We start from the raw sequence: 22,972 nt of genomic DNA on the forward strand, positions 1-22,972 counted from the left end.
TTGGTTTATCCTGCAGCTGCAGCTTCCATGATGAGCAAATGTTATACCCAAGATAGGAAAAGTAACATAAATACGATATAACCTGAAATATAATATCTGTGATATCCAGACAGTCTAGAGATCCGCGCGTGTGCACGTTATTTGCAGAAGGATCTGGCCGTGATTTGATGTGTTTATGTGTGATATTGGGCGTGGTTAGGGGCGTGGCTTAAAATGTCCCTCTTTTCCGAATTTAAAAGTTTGGAGGTATACATGGCCTATCTTTTGCTTTTTTACGGACGGTGCTCCCATACTTTATATAGAAGCACGGGCCAAAAATGCGGGTGGCTGTCTGCAGCCGCCGGCCGTGCCCGTAGTCACGAACCATGATTACCGGCGGCCGTGTGCTTGAGGCCTAATGGTGAGCAGTTTTTGTCTAGGGTAGCAACATCAGCTGATTGGGTCAGGTCTTTGGACCCATGTGACTGAGATGCTGTGTTAAAATCCTCCCTTGCCCAGTAACATGAGGATCATTGGATTATTAAAAATCCAGATCAAGTTAAGTTTATGTCCCCCTGATTGAACAAGTGAAGATTATGTCCCCCTGCTTCCTCAGTGAGATTGGGGGAGATTTATCAAGCTGTCCAATAGTAACAATGTTCTTTGTTGCCCATAGCAACCCCACAGCTTTTATATATAAATGAGCTTCCTGTCCACACATGAGACGCTGTGGTAGTTGTAGTCCTATTACTGGTCACATGACACAGCTAAGGACCAGAAGGAAGTGGAAAACTCACAAATGCAGCCACCGGTAAGAAAATTACCTTCACCCCAATTTACATAATGTGCCTTTCCAACAGGCCAGATAATAAAAAAAAATTGCGGGAGTGCTTCTTTAGAGTGTACCTAACATTTCAGGTGACTTTTCAGAATAAGCTGCCCTATGTGCGTACATGAAAAATAACACTATTTCTGGCCATTATAACTTGTATTCTGCATTTTTTTTTTATCAGTTTTCCCCTCTGCAGGCTCTATTTCAAATTCTTAGTAGTCTCTGAGCTAGGGGGTGGAGCAAATGGCTATCATGTCTTCTATAGGCTGGGTTCACACTGAGATTTTTTGCAGGCAGAAAATCTGGCTCAAAATTCCGTTTGGAATTTTAATGCAGATTTTGCTCTGCCTGCCCACCGATTTTCACAGTGTTTTTCGCCCGCGGCCATTGAGCGCCGCTGGCAAAAAACGCCGCAAAAAACGCCTTCGCCTCCCATTGAAATCAATGGGAGGCATTTTTGGCCGGTTTTTTGCGCATTTTCCGACACGGTTTCCGCGTCAAAAAACGTGTAAAAAAAAAAAGTGTGAACTGACCCATACACTGCACACATAGAAGAGGAGAATCCTTCTATCCTATCTCTATCTTTCACATATATAGCAGCTTCAACAGCATGGAGGAGATTATACAGCAGTACAGACCAGTGTAGCTGAGAATCCAGCACTGGGGTGACATAGAAATTTTACTAGCAGCCTGTGTTATTCGCACTCTGCTTCCACCCCCCTGCTTACCCTTTCCCATTCCATAGACATATATAGGGAGGCAGTAATAAGACACACCCCCTTTTGCTGCAGCCCATCAATTCTGCTCTGTAACCAGGAATGGACTTTGCTTGACAACAAGCCATGGGCAGCAGATTACAGTAAGGCAAATACCTAGTTAGAGTAGCTTCAGAAAGAATTTGCATGGATAAAACAACTACATTTTAACAGTAAGTAAATTACAAAATTAATCTATATCAGGTATACTATTAGATTACCATAAATTGTCTGAAAAGTTAGTGTTCATTTAAATTAAACTTGTTAATAGAGTTAATATATTTATATGTTTATAAAGTAGTTTGAGCTTTTGGCTGGTCTTTAAACTTAAATAATCTTTAATAAAGATGGCCATGGCCGAGTTATCCTCCATTATTTATGTATCCACGTGTCTTATTTATTAAGGTATTGGTGCTTACAATTTTTAAAGTATGGTCAGTGTGATTTATAATCACACGCACAACATAGGGTAGTAGCACTTACAGCCTGCAACACTGAAGTCCAGAGAGAATACAATTAGGGGATCGGATGATTTTTACTCATTGCCCTATTAAGGAAAAATGAGTCGTAGCGCTCTTCCATTGCCCACCAGATGCACTGTGACATCACTGCAATCGCTAATTAGTCTGAAAATTGTGCAATCTGTCCAAATTATTTTTTGCCAGAACAGAAGGACTATTCCAGTCCTAAGTTTCAGCTCTCCTCAAAATGTGATATTGCCATGAGATCAACTGGTATGCGTTGCTACCAACTAATACTGGGGGCATCTTCATCTGTGCATGTGAGCGTACGAACATTTTGTTATCCTTGAACAAACTAAAAACCTACTTACATGTTAAACTGGAGATCACCATAACATTATTATTGAGTTTCTGAATTATGGTCATTACACACTAAGGGTAGGTTAACCTCATTTCACATGACTACTACCTGAAAAATATTTTTAAACCAATATAAACCCTATAGCAGTAAACAATATTATTAATACATAGTAATAGGCAGTGACATGGATGTAATGGGAGTAGATATAGCACTGACATGGTCCACACTCCTACACTACATGTATGTAGGCTATGTGGAGGCCTCATTTTATACCATGTTGAGTTATATACTCATGCCATATAATTACTTTACTTACATATTGTATACAGTACCTATGAACTGTCATATAATAACAGATGGCAGAATGTGAGGTCACCTCCATTTAGATGGTGAGACCAAGTACAGCTTTTGACCTGGGGTCCAATGCCTTCAAGCTGAGTGTAGATCTAGGTAGATAATTTTGGCTTGGCACCATGTTCATCAAAACAGTTAAAAGTTGTATGTAAATCATCAAAGATTTCAAATCCTAGTGGATGACATCGATATAAGAAGCTTCAAATTCTCTCTATATATTGTATGTCTAATAACAATGTACTAACAACTACTGTGTTGTGAATAGAAAAGGGGAATAATTATAGTCTTTACAGATTACTTAACATATATCTCACTACTGTGATGAATCCAACAACATCCGCTCCGATAAAACAAAAGACACATATAATTATCACAAAAATGTTAACTTGGCGCAATCGTGAACAACTATTTCTATAGTATATTCTTGTCATTTATAAACCAACAATTAACACTAACAATTATATGAGAATTGTCTATGAACTATGGGTAAGCCAAAGTATATTCTAACTGGAAATAATATATCTCTAAAAAAAACCTACAAGTCAATTGTTTGTATCAGAAAGGAGTAAATTACCTTTGGAATGCATGCTGCAGTTTCAGACAAACGGGGGTAAGTGTATGAAGGAAACGAGTGCCCTTGTTGGTTTGTTTTTAGTGCACCATATGCTATGACTGGTTCTTGAAGACCTGATCCTGATCTTGACCTTTGTCGTATGGCTGGTTGTGGACTAGTTTGGGTTACATATGATGACTTCGGCCTCTTATCATATTCGTCCTTGGAAAGCCCATCTCCCCATTCACTATATTCTAGTCTTTCTTTTGAGCCCTCGCTTAACATGACGGTCCCTATAATAGAAGGTGGGAAGTAGTCCCTGTAGTCCTGAAGAGATGCACCAGTGACCCTGTGGTAGTCCCATGACGTTCCACACTGATCAACAGATTTACTTTTTGCTTCCAGGTGTGGGTGATATTCAGATGGATAACTTAACATATCAGCCTTTACATTTTTTACTTCTGGAAAATACGCTTCATAAGACCTCATTTTAACCGGATGCCCATTATGTCTGGTTGGCTTGTTTGCCCTGTAGTAGCCTTCTGCCTCCTCTGCACTCAGGCTCCTTTCCTTGTAGCGCTCAGAAACACTGATTCTTGGGATTTCCGTTTCACTGTAGTGGGAGAAAGTAAAGAAGCCATTTTCTTCGGGGTAACTCTTTGAATGGTTTGAATATCCCTGGCGTGGCGTAGGTGGACTTTCTTTTCTAAGCGAATTTGAGCGTGTTACGGATATATTGTCGAAGTCTTCTAGCAAGCCATTGATGGAAGGGTCTTGTGGAGGTTTGTTGCCTCTAACAATAGTCTAAAAACACAAAAGAAATTATGGTTATTAATGTTATTTAATGTATTTCTAAAAAGATAAGTCAAACGTAACAAATGACAGCCTGCCTTCAATTGGGGATATCAAAGAGTCATTTTTGTATATCATTGCATTATTATTGTTAGGGTTAAAAAGTCACAACTTTCTCTCTCAGAACTAATAAATTCTTGAAACTTTTACATGTATGTGTATGTAAATGTGATTAATAAAAGATTGTATACTTGGTTTAAAAGTCCATTAAAGGGGTTGTCTGGGATTACCACATTTTTTATTTTGCATTAGCAATAAGCAGCCATGTTACAAAAAAATCTATTCATATTTCTAATGATTTTAATTTTCTTAAAAATTCAGTTGCCTTCATTTGTTGGCCGCAGCCACACTTAAACACTGCAGCTGCGGCTTAACCTGTTAGCATGGCTCTTTCCATCAACGCACATTGTAAGGAGCACAGTTGGCTGCTAATCGTAATAGATGTTGTACTACAGTGCCAAATGTATCAGAAAAAAAAATAGATTAGAAAGTTGGTTTATTTTTAGTACCATGGCCACTTATGGACAATACTTTAAGGACAGTTATTAAGGATGCTTACAGGGGTTGTCCCACGAAAATAATTTATCCCCTATCCACATGATCCGGATCGATCACACATTTATCACCTATCCTGTGGATAGGTAATACATGATATTCGTGGGAAACCCCTTTAAGTGTTGGCTTATGTATATCTACATATTTATAAAAAATGTAAAGGAAATGTACACCTTTGAATAAAAAAAATGTTTTTTAATAAATCAATATTTTAAGTGATTTAAAACAACTTTTTAATTGACTTTTATTTTTAAAAAAAATAATTTTAAATATACAGCCTCTATGTATCCTGTATACGTAGAACCTGTATCCTCCCGTCAAAGCCGATTCCGTCATGTCAGCTGAACTGACGGCTCAGGTGAAAGCTGGTCCTGCGTGTCTCTGGCACGCACGATCCAGCTAATAATGATCACATCTAAGTCGCTATTTTTGTAAATCCAATGAAAGTCTGATGAAGCGGGGGTTAATGAAAGGCAACTGATAAATTCTGTTGAAAACGATGGAAACCTTAAAATTGTGTAACAGGATAACAAAAAGACAAATCTGAAAGCTGTTCACTAAGTCCTTTAAAGGGGTTGTCCAATCTGAACAGCGCCTTCTTAGAATGAAGCCCAACTGGTGATGAACGCTGGCTGGCTTCTCTAACCTCGTGCATAACATCCAGTGCCCGGAGGCAGCCAGAACAGATGATGGGTGCAGGTGTCGGACCCTCACCAATCATATACTGATGACCTATCCTGTGAATAGGTCACCAGTATGAAAAATGGTCCCGTGGCCGAACAAACCCTTTAACATGAATTTATTGTTTGGTGGAAGTACAGTACTCAAAGATATATAACTTGTGTGTGTAGTTTGTTTGAATTGAATAATAATAATAATAATAATAATAATAATAATAATAATAATGATAAAAATAATAATAATATACTGTACGCCTGACTGTTTTCACTATAATGACTACAGCATATCACGAGGATATTGACAATCAATAAAAATACAATAATTAGTGGTGTGAAGACAAAGAACAATACCAAAACCATAAATGCTGTAAAATGTAGTAATAATAATGATATTGTTACAACAATAGAAAATGATTCTACAACAGTTTATATTTCATTTGACTTCCAGAATTGGGCATTACATATAAAATAAATATCTGTTTGCAGCAACATTTTTCTCCGGCTTCCTACTCTCATCCCAGAATGGTTCCCAGCAGCCATGACAGTAGCCATATTTCATGGTGTGCCTGTGCTGCTCTGTCCTCCAGTGATAAGCTGTAATGGATCTCGCTGTGAAAACAGCTGTCTGCTCCAACTCCAGCACAGAAGATGAGAAACGGCTTCACTTCCCACACACTGAATTAACTCTGACAGTAATGAAGTAGGTAATTAACAGTTTGCCCTTAGAAGCCCTTACATGTAATGTTTTCTCCGATCACAACTACATAGGCTTTACAGGTTAAAGAAAAACAGCTGTTATATTTTGTCATTTTATCGGTTACATTTGGTTACATGCAAATATCTTCTCTTATTATTCTCCTAAAAAATGTAAAGTCCAGACTTGTAGGTTCCAACCAGTCTGCTCATGCAAAGGGTCAGAGAGTATGTCTAGTACACTGTAAATTCAGGTCCATAGATAAACGTTTATTAGGGTGCATTCACATGTGCAGGTTTTGATCATGTTTTGTTCAGGTTTTTTATGCAGTTTTTGAAGGCAAAACCAGGAGTGGATTCAAATAAGAGAAGTAGTATGTGTCCTTTGTACTTTCTCTCATAATCCACATCTTTCTGAGCGTTTTTTCTGCTCATCATTTATGCAATGTGTGAACTCGGCATTACGATGAAATCCCCAAGAAGAACATATGACCCTTTCCATGTTTAATACGGTTGCCTAGAAAGTTGGTGCCTCATAGTAAAGTGGAGGGAGGGGTCTCTCATTCCAAATTTTGCTATCTAGTAGCGGATGGCCAGGATGAAAGTTAAATTAGACTACATTAGTTGATAGGTTGGCCATTTATTTAGGGTGTGTATATGATTAACGACATATCCCAATACACATAATAGCCAACATTACATGTGGATTGATGTGCCAAGCTACCTTTTGTTAAATGTATCAATACAACAGGGAAGCCTGGCCAACCAAGACCACTCATTCTGTGAGTTTGAGCCCCTTTGCCACTGTTGGGGGTAACCTTCTTCTCAGGTGTTCTTGGTCCCAACCAACCTTTGTCAATGTCAGACTGACACCCTCCCCCCAGGTAGAAGCAGCCCCAAATAAATCCTGTAACTCACTTGCCATGGACCATGTACGCCACCATTTGGGTAAAATATCGAAACTCACCACCCAAAGTAGGGTTTCTGAAATACTGCCCTATTTGCCTCACTTATACTAGTAACGTCTTAACCTCTTAAACTCTTCCTGCATTAAGTTATTGAAAATGTCCAAACCTGAGAAAAATTCTGTGCATGCGTCCGGCCCGGAGCGGGAACAGGGCAAGGTAAGATATATATATTTTTAGGGGGGATAGCGCTGTGTGGCCCTATATACAGGGGGAGCACTGTGTGGCCCTATATACAGGGGGAGCACTGTGTGGCCCTATATACAAGGGGAGGAGCGCTGTTTGGCCCTATATACAATGGGGAGGGCTGTGTGGGCCTATATACAAGGGCGATAGCGCTGTGTGGCCCTATATACAGGGGGAGCACTGTGTGGCCCTATATACAAGGGGAGGAGCGCTGTGTGGACCTATATACAATGGAGAGCCCTGTGTGGCCCTATATACAAGGGGGGAGTGCTGTGTTGCCCTATATACAAGGGGGAGCGCTGTGTGGCCATATATACAAGGGGGAGAGCTGTGTGAACCCTATATATAAGGGGGGAGCACTGTGTGGCACTATATATAAGGGGGGAGCGCTGTGTGGCCCTATATACAAGGGGGAGCGTTGTGTGGTCCCATATACAAATACAAGGGGGAGTGCTGTTTAGCACTATATTCAAGGGGGGGTGCTGTGTAGAACTATATACAAGGGGGAAGCGCTGTGTAGCACTATATAAAAGGGGGAGCGCTGTGTAGCCCGATATACAAGGGGGAGCGCTGTGTAGCACTATATACAAGGGGGAGCGCTGAGTGGCACTATATACAAGGGGAGCGCTGTGTGGCACTATGTACAAGGGGGAAGCGCTGTGTAGCACTATATACAAGGGGGGAGAGCTGTGTAGCACTATATACAATAGGGAGCACTGTGTGGCCCTATATACAGGGGGTAGCCCTTTGTGGCCCTATATACAAGGGGGAGCACTGTGTGGTCCTATATACTAGGGGAAGCGCTGTATGCCCCTATATATAAGGGGGAGCGCTGTGTGGCACTATATACAAGGGGGAAGTGCTGTGTGGCTCTATATACAAGGGGAGGAGCGCTGTGTGGCACTATATACAAGAGGGGAAGCGCTGTGTAGCACTATATACAAGGGGGAGAGCTGTGTAGCACTATATACAATAGGGAATGCTGGGTGGCCCTATATACAGGGGGTATCCCTTTGTGGCCCTATATACAAGGGGGAGCGCTGTGTAGTCCTATATACTAGGGGGAGCGCTGTATGCCCCCATATATAAGGGGGAGCGCTGTGTTGCACTATATACAAGGGGAAGTGCTGTGTGGCACTATATACAAGGGGAGGAGCGCTGTGTGGCAGCATATACAAGGGGGGGGGGAACGCTGTGTAGCACTACATACAAGGGGAGCGCTGTGTAGCACTACATAAAAGGGGGGAGCCCTGTGTAGCAATATATAGAAGGGGGAGTGCTGTGTAGCACTATATACAAGGGGGGAGCGCTGTGTAGCACAATATACAGGGGGGAGCGCTGTGTGGCACTATATACAAGGGGGTGCGCTGTGTGGCACTATATACAAGGGGGAGCGCTGTGTGGCACTATATACAAGGGAGGAAGCGCTGTGTGACAATATATACAAGGGGGGTAGCACTACATACTAGGGGGAATGATATGTGGCACTATATTCAAGGGGGGAGCGCTGTGTAGCACTATATACAAGGGGGAGCGCTGTGTGGCACTATATCCAAGGGGCAAATGGAGGGGGGCTGTGTGGCACTATATACATGGGGGAGGGCTGTGTGGCAATATATACAAGGGGGAGCGCTGTGTGGCACTATATACAATGGGGGAGAGCTGTATGGCACTATATACAAGGGGCGAAGGGAGGGTGGCTATGTGGCACTATATACAGGGGGGCTGTGTGACACTATATACAAGTGAGGGGGTCTGTGTGGCACTATATACAAGAGGGGCTGTGTGGCACAATATTCCAGGGGGCCTGTGTTGCACTATATTCAAGGGGGGTTGTGTGGCACTATATTCAAGGGGGGCTGTGTGACACTATATTAAAGTGGAGGCTGTATAGCATTATATTCAGGATGGCTGTGTGGTACTATTTACAAGATGGGCAGGGCTGTGGGGCACTATCCACAGGGGGCTGTGTGTGGCACTATCCACAGGGGTATGTGTGTGGCGCTCTCTACAGGGGGGCTGTGTGGCGCTTTCTAAAGGGGGCTCTGTGTGACGCCCTCTACGGATGGATGTGTGTGGTGCTAGCTATAGGGGGGATGTGTTATATCTACAGGTGTGTGTGGCACTATGCACAGGTGGGGGACTGTGTATGTGGTGCATTACTTTACAGTGTTTGACACGATTATATTCGGTGGTACAATGTATAGTACTATTATATTCAGGGTCACAGTGTTTGGTACTATTTTATTCAGGGGTCGCAGTGTATGGTGCTATTATATTTAGGGGCACAGTGTGTAGCACCATGATAACTTTATCTTCGTTTATAGGTCATGGCCGGGAGAAGTCGTCATGAACTCTGGACCGGAGAGAGAAGAAAAGAGAAAAAAAACTACTAGAATCTGAGAAGTCGTCACACGTGAGTCACTAGATTTATAGAGAATCTATACCACAGGGAAGGGATGCAGCAGGAACCAGCTCGATAGGACAGTCATACACCCGGTGTGGGGGCAGCGTCTCCACCTCTTTCTTGCTGAAGACATCCGAGAATAAAGAATAATGACAAGGCAATCCTGGCAAGGACTGAAGCAGAGGAGGCTGAGCCAGACGAATCTGCACCAGGCAGCGGTTGAGACACTCGGAACCCCACTGGAGAACTTCTCCAGAATTCCAGTCCTGGACTGGGGCATGTAGTCGGAGCCAGGGCAGGCCTAGCAGCACAGGGTTAACGGCCTATGCCAGTGCAAAGAACAAGAGGAGCTCGGAATGGAGGGCTCCCACTTGGAGCCTAAGCGGCTTGGTCACAGCTACAACTGGGTCTGGCAGAGGCAGTCCATTCACAGATGCAAAGGCCTCTCCAGAGGGGTTGTGGGAAATTAAAGAATATCCACCAGGTCTCTCCGAATGAAGTTAGTTGCGGATCCAGAGTCCAGATAAGCAGAGACCCAGTGCGTTTTCTCGCCGGACATTATGGTCACGGGAATGGACAATTTAGAAAAAAGACCTTCTTCACTCAGGGTTGTCTCTCCAACCAACCCTAGGCTCTGGGGCTTTTGGGGGAACAGATGCTCAAGATGGCCTCCGAGGCCACAATACAGACAGAGTCACGAAGTGCGTCTGCATTGTCTCTCCAGGGTAGACAGCTTGAGATGGTCCATCTTCAAAGACTCCTTTGGAGGAACAGCTGATGAGGACAGCAGAGGTTGCTGCAAAGTAGGAACCGGACTAGGGAGTCCTCCTTCCCGGTGAGCCTCTTGGAGCCGTTCTCGGATCCTTATATCAATCCGGGTGGCCAGAAGGATGAGGTCATCCAGGGTATACAGCAGATCTTGGGTGGCAAGCTCGTCCTTAATCTCAGGAGACAGTCCCTGCCAGAATGTAGCCACCAAGGCCTCATTGTTCCACAACAATTCTCGCGCCAGGGTGCAGTAGTGGATGGCGTACTCGCCCACGGAAGTGTCTCCCTGGCGTAGGTTCAGCAAGGAGGCCGCTGACGACGAGACTCGTCAGGCTCCTCAAACACTGCGAAATGTCCGTAGGAACCCCTGGAAGTCACAGGTCTCTGGTCCTTGACTCTCCCAGATAGGGTTCGCCCATGCTAGGACCCTGCCAGTGAGGAGAGAGACGATGACCCTTGCGCCATCAGTCGAAAATGCCCTTGCATACAGGCTAAAGTGGATCTGGCACTGGTTCAAATAGCGGTGAGGTAGCGGCAAAGAAAATCAAGGATCAGCACTGCCAGGTGGTGTAGTCAGAGGATCAGTACTACCAGGAGGTGTATTAGGAGGAATGTCAGCTTGCACATCCAGCCGATGTGCAATAATGTTCAATGCCTGGAGGAGTTGGTCCTGTCGAGAACGAAGGTCTAGCACATCCGCCCGTATCTCTTGTGACGTCATCATGATCTTGGATTGACCAGCGGGGTCCATGGCCTAAGCTTACTGTCACGTAGGGTGCGTCGACCCACCGGGTCGTACCGCCTTAACGGTATGGCAGCTGGCCAACAGGACACAGGTCAAAGTCTATGGTTCGTATAGGTGTACCTGTGGTAGCTTCAGACAGTAGCAAGGCAGCCTCAGAAGGGACTTTGGCAGCAGGCGGACACCAGGTGTGGTGTAACAGGACAGGCGTGGTACACAGCGCAGCACGACTCCAAATCAATACGGCACTTGACCAGGATAGCACGGGATACAGGTTACAGGTGGCAGGAACGGGAAACACTGGGAACTGGAAGACACTTAGGAGACCATTTGCAGAGACAAACTAGGGTAATGACAACAATGCTCAGGCAATGCAGGAAGGGGCAGAGCCCTACTTATAGTCCAGGGTGCTCATGGGCTAATTTGGTCTTTATTTCAGGTGCACGCGCTGGCCCTTTAAGAGCGGGCACGAGCGCGGGTGTGCACACCCTACGGGACACAGCAGAGCGAAGCGGAAGTGAGTGCTGGCGTCTCCAGATCCATGGTTGCAGCCGTCAGGAGATAAACTTGGCGGCCCGCGGCCATGACATACACAATACTGTCCTGTCACTTGTCACATTATAACCAAGGCCTACAGGACCCCAAGATGGAAATATAGATTGAAACACATAATGCCACATAATTTGCCGCCTTACGAATTTATTTCTATGGAGTACATTTTACAAAACATCAGTGTATTGTCTCATTATGATTATAATGGTATTCAGATTCAGGTCTTTCCTAACCTCTGTACTATAATATGTGGCTCTGAAGGCCTTAATTCTTTCACCTGAGAGAGTTCTTTATTTTAGGGCATTTATAAGCCCTGCAAAGGGCAAAAAATTGGTCATCACACCCATCTTCTGATGAGTGTAGGGCAAAAGACTCATTTCTGGCCTTCCCCCATTGAAAGATCAGTGGTTCCATCTATGTTACTTTTAGTCAAATGACAAGATGACGTCAACATTGGCGATATGAAAGACCGGAAGTAAGGAGCATCGTAATCAATAAAGTAAGTATATTGCAAACTAGTATGTACTGTAAAATACAGTCGCATAACTGAGACAAAACTAAATGTGTAAAACTGTATGCCCAACTAAGACGTAACCAGAACAAATTTACATTCTCTAAAAAATTTCACAATTGTAATCATTATTTTAAGCTGATCAATATGGGAATAATGGTAGTCACCAAAAACTTTCCCATTCTGTTTCTTGAAAAAGATGAATAAAATATACAAAAAAAATAAACAAAGTTGCGAGGCCTATATGCGGTATGTAATTTATCACTCTTTACAGCAGTTTTTCAATTTTGTGTTACTATAACAACAGCAGAAACATGTAATTACAATCATGCCTATCTACAACGCATTAGACATTATTAAAAATAGAACATTGTGAGAATATTCTGCAAAGGCAAGAAAGTCATTGTCATTGAGCTATCTAGTTCTCTTAGTCCTATAGCACACATGATGACTGATCAATATGGCTCTTGAGTATCTCCAGAGAGCAGTTATTATGTGTTATACAGTGCATTCGGAAAGTCTTCAGACCCTTTCACTTTATTCACATTTTGTTATGTAGGGGCCCTGTTTTAAAATAAAAAAAATGTACATTTTTCCCCATCATTCTACACTCAATACCCCATAAAATGAAAACAGAATTTAAGAAATCTTTGCAAAATTATTAAAAATGAAAAACTCAAATTTCGCATGGACATAAGTATTCAGACCCTTTGACTCTTGAAATTTAGTTCTAGGGGCCTCCCATGTCTCGAGATCATCTATTAAATGTTTCTACACCTTGATTGGAGTCCACCTGTGGTAAATTCATTTGATTGGACATGATTTGGAAAGATACACCCCTGTCTATATAAGGTCTCACAGCTGACAATGCATATCAGAGCAAAATACCAGGCCATGAGGAGGAAAGAACTGTCTGTAGAGCTCAGAGACAAGATTGTGTGAAGGCACAGATGGAGAGGGGTAAAAAAAAATTCTGCTACACTGAAAGTTCCCAAAAGCACAGTGGCCTCCATAATTCTTAAATTGAAGAGGTTTAGAACAACCAGGACTCTTCCGAGAGCTGGCCGTCCCACCAAACTAAGTAATCGGGGGAGAAGGGCCTTGGTAAGAGAGGTGACCAAGAACCCAATTGTCATTCTGGCTGAGTAACAAAGATCCTGTGTGCAGATGGGAGAAACTTCCAGAAGGTCAACCATCACTGCAGCACTCCACTAATCTGGGCTTTATGGCAAGAAAAAAGCCTCTCCTCAGTAAGACACATGAAAGCCCACCTGGAGTTTGAAAAAAAGCACCTAAAAACTCTCAGTCTGTGAGAAACAAGATTCTGTGGTCTGATGAAACCAAGATTCAACTTTTTGGCTTCTAACCGTCATTTCGGGAGGAAATCAGGCACTGCTCAACCCCTGCCCAATATCATCCCTACAGTGAAGAATGGTGGTGGAAGCATCATTCTATGGGATTGTTTTTCAGTGGCTGGGACAGGGAGACTGGTCAGGGTTGAGGGTAAACATGACTGGAGCAAAGTACAGAGATATTCTTAATGAAAACCTGTTCCAGAGTCCTCTGGAAATCAGACTGGGCCGAAGGTTCATCTTCCAACAAGACAACAGGAGTGGCTCACACGCAGGACAAGCACACAGCCAAGACAACAGGAGTGGCTTAGGGACAACTTTGTGAATGTCCTTGCGTGGCCCAGCCAGAGCTCTGACAAATCCAATCAAACATCTCTCGAGAGATCTGAAAATGGCTGTCCACCGACGGTCCCCATCCAGCCTGACAGAGCTTGAGAGGATCTGCAGAGAAGAATGGCGGAAAATCCCCAAATCCAGGTGTGCAAACCTCGTAACATCATATGCAAGAAGACAAGAGACTGTTATTACTGCCAAAGGTGCTTCAACTAAGTCCTGAGTAAAGGGTCTGAATACTTATGTCAATGCAATATTTTAGTTTTTCCTTTTCAATAAATTAGCAAAGATTAATAACATTCTACTTTCACTTTGTCATTATGGGGTATTGAGTGCAGAATGATAAGGGAAAAACTTGAATTATTTTTTTTTAGCACAAGGCCTCAACATAACAAAATGTGAAAAAATTTAAAGGGTCTGAAAACTTTCCGAATGCATTGTACTAAAGGACAAATGTATCACCAAGAAATGATTGGTCTAAGAAGGTCCTGTAGACAGTCATTGAAGATTTCCCTCGTACTCATTAAACAGCTTGGAATTAGTGACATGTAAGGTGCTTATGCATTTTTAAAAAAAGGGCATAAGAGGGGTGTTGCATTTGCAGCTTTACAACGTGTCTATCAATGCTGTGATGAAGCTAAGCTTTCTTTTACCTGGGGCAAAGATTCAGTTTGGTGCCCTTCCCCCACAAAGTATTAAAAACAAATCCATGTATGCTGATGTGATGCATGGATGTGTAGTTCAGCAGAGTGCCTACCCTTTACCACCAGGGTGGGGAACCTTTCTTCTGGCAATGGCCATTTGGATATTTCTAACATAATTCGCGGGTCATACAAAATTTTCAACTGCCATATTTGGTCAAACATCTAATTAATTTACCCCTAATGTGATGGCTGGAACAGCTTCTCTTTGGTGAGGCATGTGATGTTAGATAGATGTATTGATGATGTTGCTACTGCGTCGGAAAGTCTGGAGTGCAGTCGACTCTTTACAATGGTAAGCTTTGAAAAGAAGTGCTCGCAGCAGTAAGTTGTTCCGACTTACTTAAAGGGGTTTTCTCATCAGGGACATTTATGACATATCCACAGCATATGTCATAAATGTCAGATAGATGCTGGTCCCACCTCTGGGACCCATACCTATCTCTAGAACGGGGCCCTCTATACCCCGTTCTACCTCTCTGTGTTCCGGCTGATTTCTGACCATGAAGAAGAAAACAGAAGAGCTCGCTGAGCTACTCTATTTCCGTAACTCCCATAGTAATAAATAGCAGTTATGGAAGAAGCGTAGCATGCGAGTCACGCTGTTCCCGTAACTACAATTCAGTTCTATAGGACTTAAAGAAACAGCTGTTTTCTTCTTCATGTTCGGGAATCACATGAGTCAGCCACAACACAAAGAGGTAGGACGGGGTTTAGGGGAGCCCCGTTCTAGAAATAGGTGCGGTTCGCAGAGGTGGGGCCCTCACCTATCTGACATTTATGACATATCCTGTGGATATATCATAAATGTCCTTGATGAAAAAAAAACCTTTAAGTCACCTGACCTCGCTTCATGCGTTTAGGAGAGGTCCTTTATCTACACTACAGCTACATTTTGGCCTCAGCTAAGTTTCTAAATTTTAGGTCAGGAGGATGAGGGCAGATGGAGCCAAGTACTGTCATTCACTACTAGTGAATGAGGATGCAGGGGTCTGAGTGAGGAGGTCAGTGTGTGCCAGCTGGGGAGTGGACCAGTCCAGACACCTGACCTGAGTCACCTGACCTCATGTCAGATGACTCAGGTCAGATGACTGGACTGATCCACTCCCGGGTCGGCACGCACAGGCCTCACTCAGACTGCCGCCATACTTGGCTCAGACCACCGCTCTCCACCTGCTCCTAAATGTGAGTAGGGCGGGCGGACGGAACCAAGGAGGGAATGACACGGTGACAGCGGCGGTCAGAGTGAGTTCGGGGCGTGCTGTGACGGGAGTGGTCCAGTCCGGTCACCTGACCTCACGTCACTGACTCAGGTCAAGTGACCGGACTGGTCCACCCTCGGGCTGGCACGCACCGACCTCACTCAGACCGCCGCCATACTTGGCCAAGTAGTGAATGACACGGTCTAAATGAGGTCGAGCCGGACCAAATGATCTTGCGGGCCTTATACGGCTGTGCGGGCCGGATGTTGCCCATCCCTGCTTTACCACAATGAATGAGTCTACTGCCAAAATGGTATGCATTCCGGTTATTATTAAAACTTTAATATTAAAGCAACTCTACGATCTCCCACATAGCGAGGGTCATTTACGCGAGTATATATGTGTGTCAATTACCTGACATTCATCTTGTTCTCACTGGTTGTTTAGTAGTCTGTAGTTTATATACAACAGCCAATCTGAGGAGGCAGAGCTACAATGGGGAGGTAGAGAGCAGCAGCCTGAACCAATGATAAAACAGGAGGTGTGTTTCAGACTACCTCAGATTCCCATTAGACACTGTAGCGAGGCTGTAGTCACAGCTTTGCCCTAATGAAACTGAGCTACAAAGAAGCCAAGCAGCTAGCACTGGGGAAAATATATAGCAGGTAAGCATCATCTATAAGTACTTACTTACAGATCATTATTAAAAGGGTTGTCCCATAATTGACAATTATCACTCCATAGGATCGGTGATAATTGTCTGATGACTGGGGGGCCCCACCGCTGGGACCCCTATGGATTGTGAAAATGCAGGTCCCAAACCTCCAGATCCTCCTCAATGAGCTGTTTTCAACATTCCCATAGCTCCATTGAATGTCCTCCTCACTGCAGTCGAGCAGTGAGAAGGAACAGGGGGTTCGGGGCCCTGTCTTCACGATCAGTGGGGTCCCAGCGATGGGGGGTCCCAACGATCAGACAATTATTACCTATTCTGTGGAGGGATTGTCAAATTCTGAGAATACCTCTTTAACCCCTTAAGGACACGGCCAATTTTAGCCTTGAGGACAGAGCAATTTTTTTTACATTTCCCTCTTTGCATCCCGACGCTCATAACGCTTTTATTTTTTGTACGACGTGGTTGTATGAGACTTTGTTTTTTGCGGGACGAGTTGTACTTTATGTACTTACCATTTTTTGGTACAAATACATTATCGTTTAATTTCTATAAATTTTTAATTCGATTAAAATGCTGAAAAAAAGCAGTTGTGCAGCAGTTTTAATATTATTTTTTTTACACCATACACCGATCATAATAAATAATGTTATACATTTGTTGTACAGGTTGTTACGGTCGTGGCCATACCAAATATGTCTATATTATTTCATGTTTTGGGACTTATATTTTAAAAAGTTGATTTATTATAAAAAATGTGTATTTCTGTGTATTTTATTTACTTTTTATGTATTTACCATTATTTTTTTTTTACATTCATTTCATTTAACTTTTTTTTTTAATCCCATAAAGGGATTTATCATTTTGATTTTGTAACTGTAATGTACTGGCATATATCTATATGACAGTACATTAGCCTGTTACTGATCGTTCACAGGCAGTTGTTAGGGCATACCTCAGTAACAACAGGAAATATGTTCAGACAGCCCTGGGGTCCTTCACTGGACCCTGGGCTGTCTGGCCATACGAGTTGTGGGCTTTGATCGCGTCACAGTTATTTTCTGTGACGCGATCAATGTGCAGTCCCCTCTCCTTGAACGCCGCAATCAGCTGTCATCGCGGCGTTCAAACCGTTAAAGGCGGAGAGAAGATGTTTCTCTCCTCTCCGCTGTCAGAGCGGGGCCGTGGCTGTGTATTACAGCCGTTGCCCCGCTCTCGATCGCGCGCACAGACGCGCGCAGGGACGGCTGTCACACAGGACGAGTATGCTCGTCCTAATGCGCGAAGTGCTCGCCGCTCAGGACGAGCATACTCGTCCTGTGTCGGCAACCAGTTAAGCTCACGACTGGATAGTTTCCTCAACTCATGCTGCTTGTGCCAGAGGCGCCACTATACCCATCACCTTGTCACATGCTCCTCCAGATCCAACTAGCTATGCCCTTGAACAAGAACTTTGCCTTATTGAAATAGAGTGCATGACCAGTCAGACCTGGAGCAGGGCTTGTGCCTGTTTTTTTTTGAACAGTCTGTAGCAATAGAAACATTTATCATAAGTCATGTGACATTTAATTAATATGTCATAGACATAACTCACATTAATGACAGATTTTACATTGTGCCAAAATCTGTCCCCAATGACAGCATTGATGAATCTACTACAATGAGCTTTTACTACCTTGTCAAGAAATGCTTAGATTAGCCATTCAAATTTTGTAGAAAATGTAAACAGACCCCAGAGGAGAAAGCAAACTTTGATGAAAGTCAGAGTGTTGGCACTTTTTGATGCATTCTCAGATGCAAATCTCTTGGGGTATGTCTCTATTAGCTTAGCACATCTAGACACCGAGATTTTTGCCCCTTCTTGCAGCAAAACTGCTCCAATTATTTCAAGTTAGATGGGTTGCATTGGTGCACACCAGTCTTCAAGTCATGCCACAGATTCTCAGTTGGATTGAGGTATGTACTTTGATTAGACAATTTCAAGACATTTAAATGTTTCCCCCTAAACAATTCCAGTGTAGCTTTAGCAATAACTTTAGGGTCATTGTCCCGCTGGAAGTTATGTTTTTCTTTAAACAATGCCTTTTTTTCCTGGCCAATCTTCCATGAAGCCCCACTCTGTATAATGTACGGCTTATAATGGTCCTATGGACAGATACTTTCATCTCCACTGTGGATCTTTGCATCTTCTTCAGTGTTATCGTTGGTGCCTAATATAAAGTCTCTTGTGTATGTCTTGTCTATATCTGTTCTAGTGGATGTGCCATCTTGGTTCCTTCTTTCCCTCTGATATGGTTCCCATAATGAAGCCTACATTTTCCATGATGCCTCCTGCTTTGTAGTGGCAGAGTCTCATCACACTGCACTTGCTCTGCTCTGAGTCGTATCTAAGTGCAGCAATTGCAGATCCATGACATAGAACTTCTGTACTCACACTGCAGAGTCTCAGTGTATTCTATGTGATGCAGCTTGGCCTGTCTCCTCTGCCTCCTGCTAGTGACAGGTTTCGCTCGTTCCTCGGCTGATTGTATCGTTTATGCAGGCTAAAATATTATTGTTGTTGGCAGCACATCTCCCTGTGCTGCCAACATGATAGAATGTATGGGGACGAGCAATCGTAGTAACTCGTCCCAATACATAGCACCTTGTGAAAGGAGCAAACAAGCGCCGATCAACGAGCTGCCTCATTGATCGGCACTCGTTTACACGGCCCACGTTGGGCCGTGTAATAGGACCCTTATTGTAGGTCAGGGGAGTTTAGAATTTTGCAGCTAATCTTTGTATGGACTCACCTGCACTCCTGCTCCTGGAGATAGGGCAGAAATCAGGTAATCACCAGAAATATATTCATGGGGGGACATACAGAGGAACAAGGAGGGTGGAGCTGGGTGGGGAGGGGTCTCAAACTTCCAGGAGGGTTTTGATAGGCGATGATGTAATCCTGTAGTTCACAGGAAGTCAGTCACACTGGAGAAATTACCTCCTGACTACACATGACAGCATAGTCTATTTTGGTGGTCTGACTGAGATCACATGATACAGCTGCCCATAATGAAAGGGTTCAAAATGTATGGATGCAACTGAGCTGGGAAGAAACAAATTACACTGCTAGAATATTGCTGGTGAGTTAGCATCATATGTGCAAAAAAAATTAGATGGAGTTCTTCTTTAATGCCCTACTTGCCCGGTCTGTGAGATTTGGTTGGTGGTAATATCGTCTAGGACAGGGGACCGTGGATGCCAGTTGTCTGAACCAGTGGCACCGCTTGCACCAGATGACCCAGTGCTCCGGATACCCGGGCGACTGCCACATTAAATTGTATCGGCATCCTCAGGCATTATCTATGGGGCGTATGTGGCACTGTGTGTGGCACTATATAAGCAGGGGGACTGTGTGCGGCACTATCTGCAGGGGGACTGTGTGTGGCACTATCTACAGGGGGACTGTGTACAGCACTATCTACATGTGTACTGTGTGCGGAACTATCTACAGGGCGACTGTGTTTGGCACTATCTATAGGGGGACTGTGTGTGGAACTATCTACAGGGAGACTGTTTGTGGCACTATCTACTGGGTACAGGGTTGTGTATAGCACTCTCTTCAGAGGTGTGGGGCACTATCTACAGGGCAGTGCATGACACTATCTACAGGGGGTGTGGCACTATCTACAAATCTTTACTAGTGGTGTTTAGCTCGCACCTCCACCTGACGACGGTAAGTGGACCTTTGCTAAAAGTTGTCGAGTACCCCTGTTCTAGGATATGCTGGTATTTTGGGCTGGTGATGTATAGGTAATAGAGATCCACTCAAATATTCAAGTTGTGCTGGCTGGTGATGTATAGGTAATAGAGATCCACTCACATATTCAAATTGTGCTGACATGAAGTACAGGCAATGGGTGCCAGGCACATTAATCCGGGCTATGCTTTTAAATGACAGGGTTGAATTTTCGATCCAGTGTGGCCATAGTGTGATGTACAGAAAGGTGGCAGAGTGACTATAATTGAGAGGGCATTTTGCTGTCTCCAAAATGGAACCAACAATACACAATACCATTGGACCTCCCCTTCAAAGATTCTGTATTTGCCTGATTAACTAGGTTAAAAAAGGGTTTATACATCATTATTATTTAGACATTAATGGAGTCTGAGCTTACACATGTCTATAAGGGGGGATTCACACGAGCGTGTATTCGGTCCGTGCGGGCCGCGTGGTTTTCACGCGGCACGCATGGACCAATACAAGTCTATGGGGCAGTACAGACAGTCCGTGCTTTTTGCGCAGCGTTTGTCTGCTGCGCAAAAAGCGCGACAGGTTCAATAACTCTGCGTATTTCGCGCATCACGCACCCATTGAAGTCAATGGGTGCGTGAAAATCACGCGCACCACACGGAAGCACTTCCGTGGGACGAGCGTGATTCGCGCAACAGCAGTGAAAAGGATGAATGAAAACCGAAAAGCACCACGTGCTTTTCTGTTTCCGAACATCCAAACGGAGTGTCTTTGCGATGAGCGAAGCCGGACAAGCGTACCGAACTTCACCGGGTTCGGCCAAACTCGTTTTGGCCGATCCCGGCAAAAAAATTATCGGTACGCGACGTCAGGAGATAGTCACTGTCCATGGTGCTGAAAGAGTTAAACTGTTTCAGCACCATGGACAGTGACTTGCGATCCCAAAATACATTAACCTGTAAAAAAACCCGAGGTTCTAACTTACCGATTACTCCTGTCTCCTTCCTGCAGTCCGACCTCCCGGGATGACACTTCAGTTCAAGTGACAGCTCCAGCCAATCACAGGCCAAGCACAGGCTGCAGCCAATCACAGGCTGCAGCGGTCACTTGGACTGCTGCGTCATCCAGGGAGGTGGGGCCCGATGTCAAGAGAGGCGCGTCACCAAGGACGCGTCACCAAGGCAACGGCCGGGAAGTTCTCAGTAAGTAGGAACTTTATCTTTTTTTTTTACAGGTTTTTCGCTGTTGTGTTCGGCATTCACTGTCGAGGGTGCTGAAAGATTTAGCTCTTTCAGCACCTTGGACAGTGACGGGCGTTGACAAGACTCATCTCTATGATGCCGGCTGCGCGAAAATCACGCAGCCGCGCATCAGACACGCATGACACACGCAGCTGTCAAATGGTTTTTGTGCTCGCAAAACGCTGCGTTGTTTGCGCGCGCAAAAACGCAACGTTCGTGTGAATCTGCCCTAAATGGTGTCTTTTTAATATCACCTACTTAAGGACGCGGCCTATGTTTGACAAAAGGACGCAGCTTCTTTTCAAACAAACCTTTTATATGGCTACTTTGGCAGAAAAATAAAAAGTTATAGCTTTTTAAAAAAACGCAAAGAAGAAAAAACTTCTTTGCATTTCCAAAGCCATAACTTTTTATTATTGTATAACTTTTATTAATTTTTCGGGGTGTAGGAAAATTACAGCAATTCCGCTATTGTTTTTTTGGGTATTGTTTTTTAGTTCACCATGCGGTAAAAATTACATAAAAAAATTATTATGTGGGTCTCTACAACTCTACGATACCAAATATATATAGTTTGTTTTGTGTTTCCTTCTTTTGCCCAATAAAAACAAATTTTTTTAGAAAATATTTTTTTTGTGTTATTCATCACTTTTTATTAGGAGGCGGGATGATTAAAAAAAACGGCATTTTTTTTATGCTTTTTTTTCTAGGGTTCACCGTGTGAATAAATATTGTGTTCATTTTATCATACAGGTCGTTACAAATGCGGCGATAACAAATATGTATATATTTATAAACTGCCTGAAGAAGGAGCCTGTGTGCTCTGAAAGCTTGCATATAGAACTTTTATGGGTAGCCAATAACGGTATCATACCTTCTATACTTTTGTCTTTTTGACACAAAAGTATTTAACATTGCATATATATTTATAACAAATTTTGACACTTTATTTAAAAAAAAAAATAAAGGGCTTTATTTGGGGAAGAAAAGCAGCTTTTGATTTTTTTTTACGAACATTATTTTTTATTCTAAAAGTTTTTTTTACACCTTTTACTTTATTTTAGTCCTACTATGGGACTTGGACATCTAACCTAATAGGGCCTAAAAGGCTTCCGTGTATGACAGACCTGGGGGGCCTCTGTCTAACTAATTAGATGCCGTGGTAAGCATTGACCCAGCATCTCAGGGGTTAAATAAATGGGGTTTTAGTTATCATCATTCCCGACCTTTAGAGCGTGGTGTCAGTTGTATATTACAACCAACCCAAGTGATGGTGCCGGCTTAGTTCCTGGGTGTTAGGAAACGTCCGTCACTTTAAGGTTGTCATGACTACTGTAAAGCTTCTGGGTGGCCCTGGTTCGAGATACAGAGCCAATCTCATTTCTCTGTCTGCAACCTATAGGGGCTAAGGGTGGAGTATTTGAATCTGTTCAGTTTTCTCATTGTTGCTTGTGATTTTCTTGTGTACGCATGTTTCTGATCAAACTCTTGGTTACACCCTGAATCTATACTATTCAGGTCTGATACTATT

At 43.5% G+C, this 22,972-nt stretch overlaps 1 protein-coding gene and 1 long non-coding RNA gene across 3 annotated transcripts in view; one reads left to right on the forward strand and one right to left on the reverse strand.

Moving 5' to 3' along the window:
- PAK5 (p21 (RAC1) activated kinase 5) overlaps nucleotides 1–22,972 on the reverse strand; it is a 153,445-nt gene that overhangs the window by 40,679 nt on the left and 89,794 nt on the right. For both annotated transcript variants that reach the window (XM_075863070.1, XM_075863069.1), the window contains one exon: nucleotides 3,317–4,099. In XM_075863070.1, coding sequence (XP_075719185.1) covers nucleotides 3,317–4,099 — 783 coding nt within the window. The remainder of the gene's footprint in view (nucleotides 1–3,316; nucleotides 4,100–22,972) is intronic.
- LOC142760118 (uncharacterized) lies at nucleotides 2,234–7,196 on the forward strand. Its single transcript, XR_012883248.1, has 3 exons — nucleotides 2,234–2,300; nucleotides 5,831–6,082; nucleotides 7,131–7,196. It is a non-coding gene; the product is annotated as an uncharacterized LOC142760118 (long non-coding RNA).

Source organism: Rhinoderma darwinii, chromosome 4 (genome assembly GCF_050947455.1).
Source record: "Rhinoderma darwinii isolate aRhiDar2 chromosome 4, aRhiDar2.hap1, whole genome shotgun sequence".
NCBI classification, from domain to species: domain Eukaryota; kingdom Metazoa; phylum Chordata; class Amphibia; order Anura; family Rhinodermatidae; genus Rhinoderma; species Rhinoderma darwinii.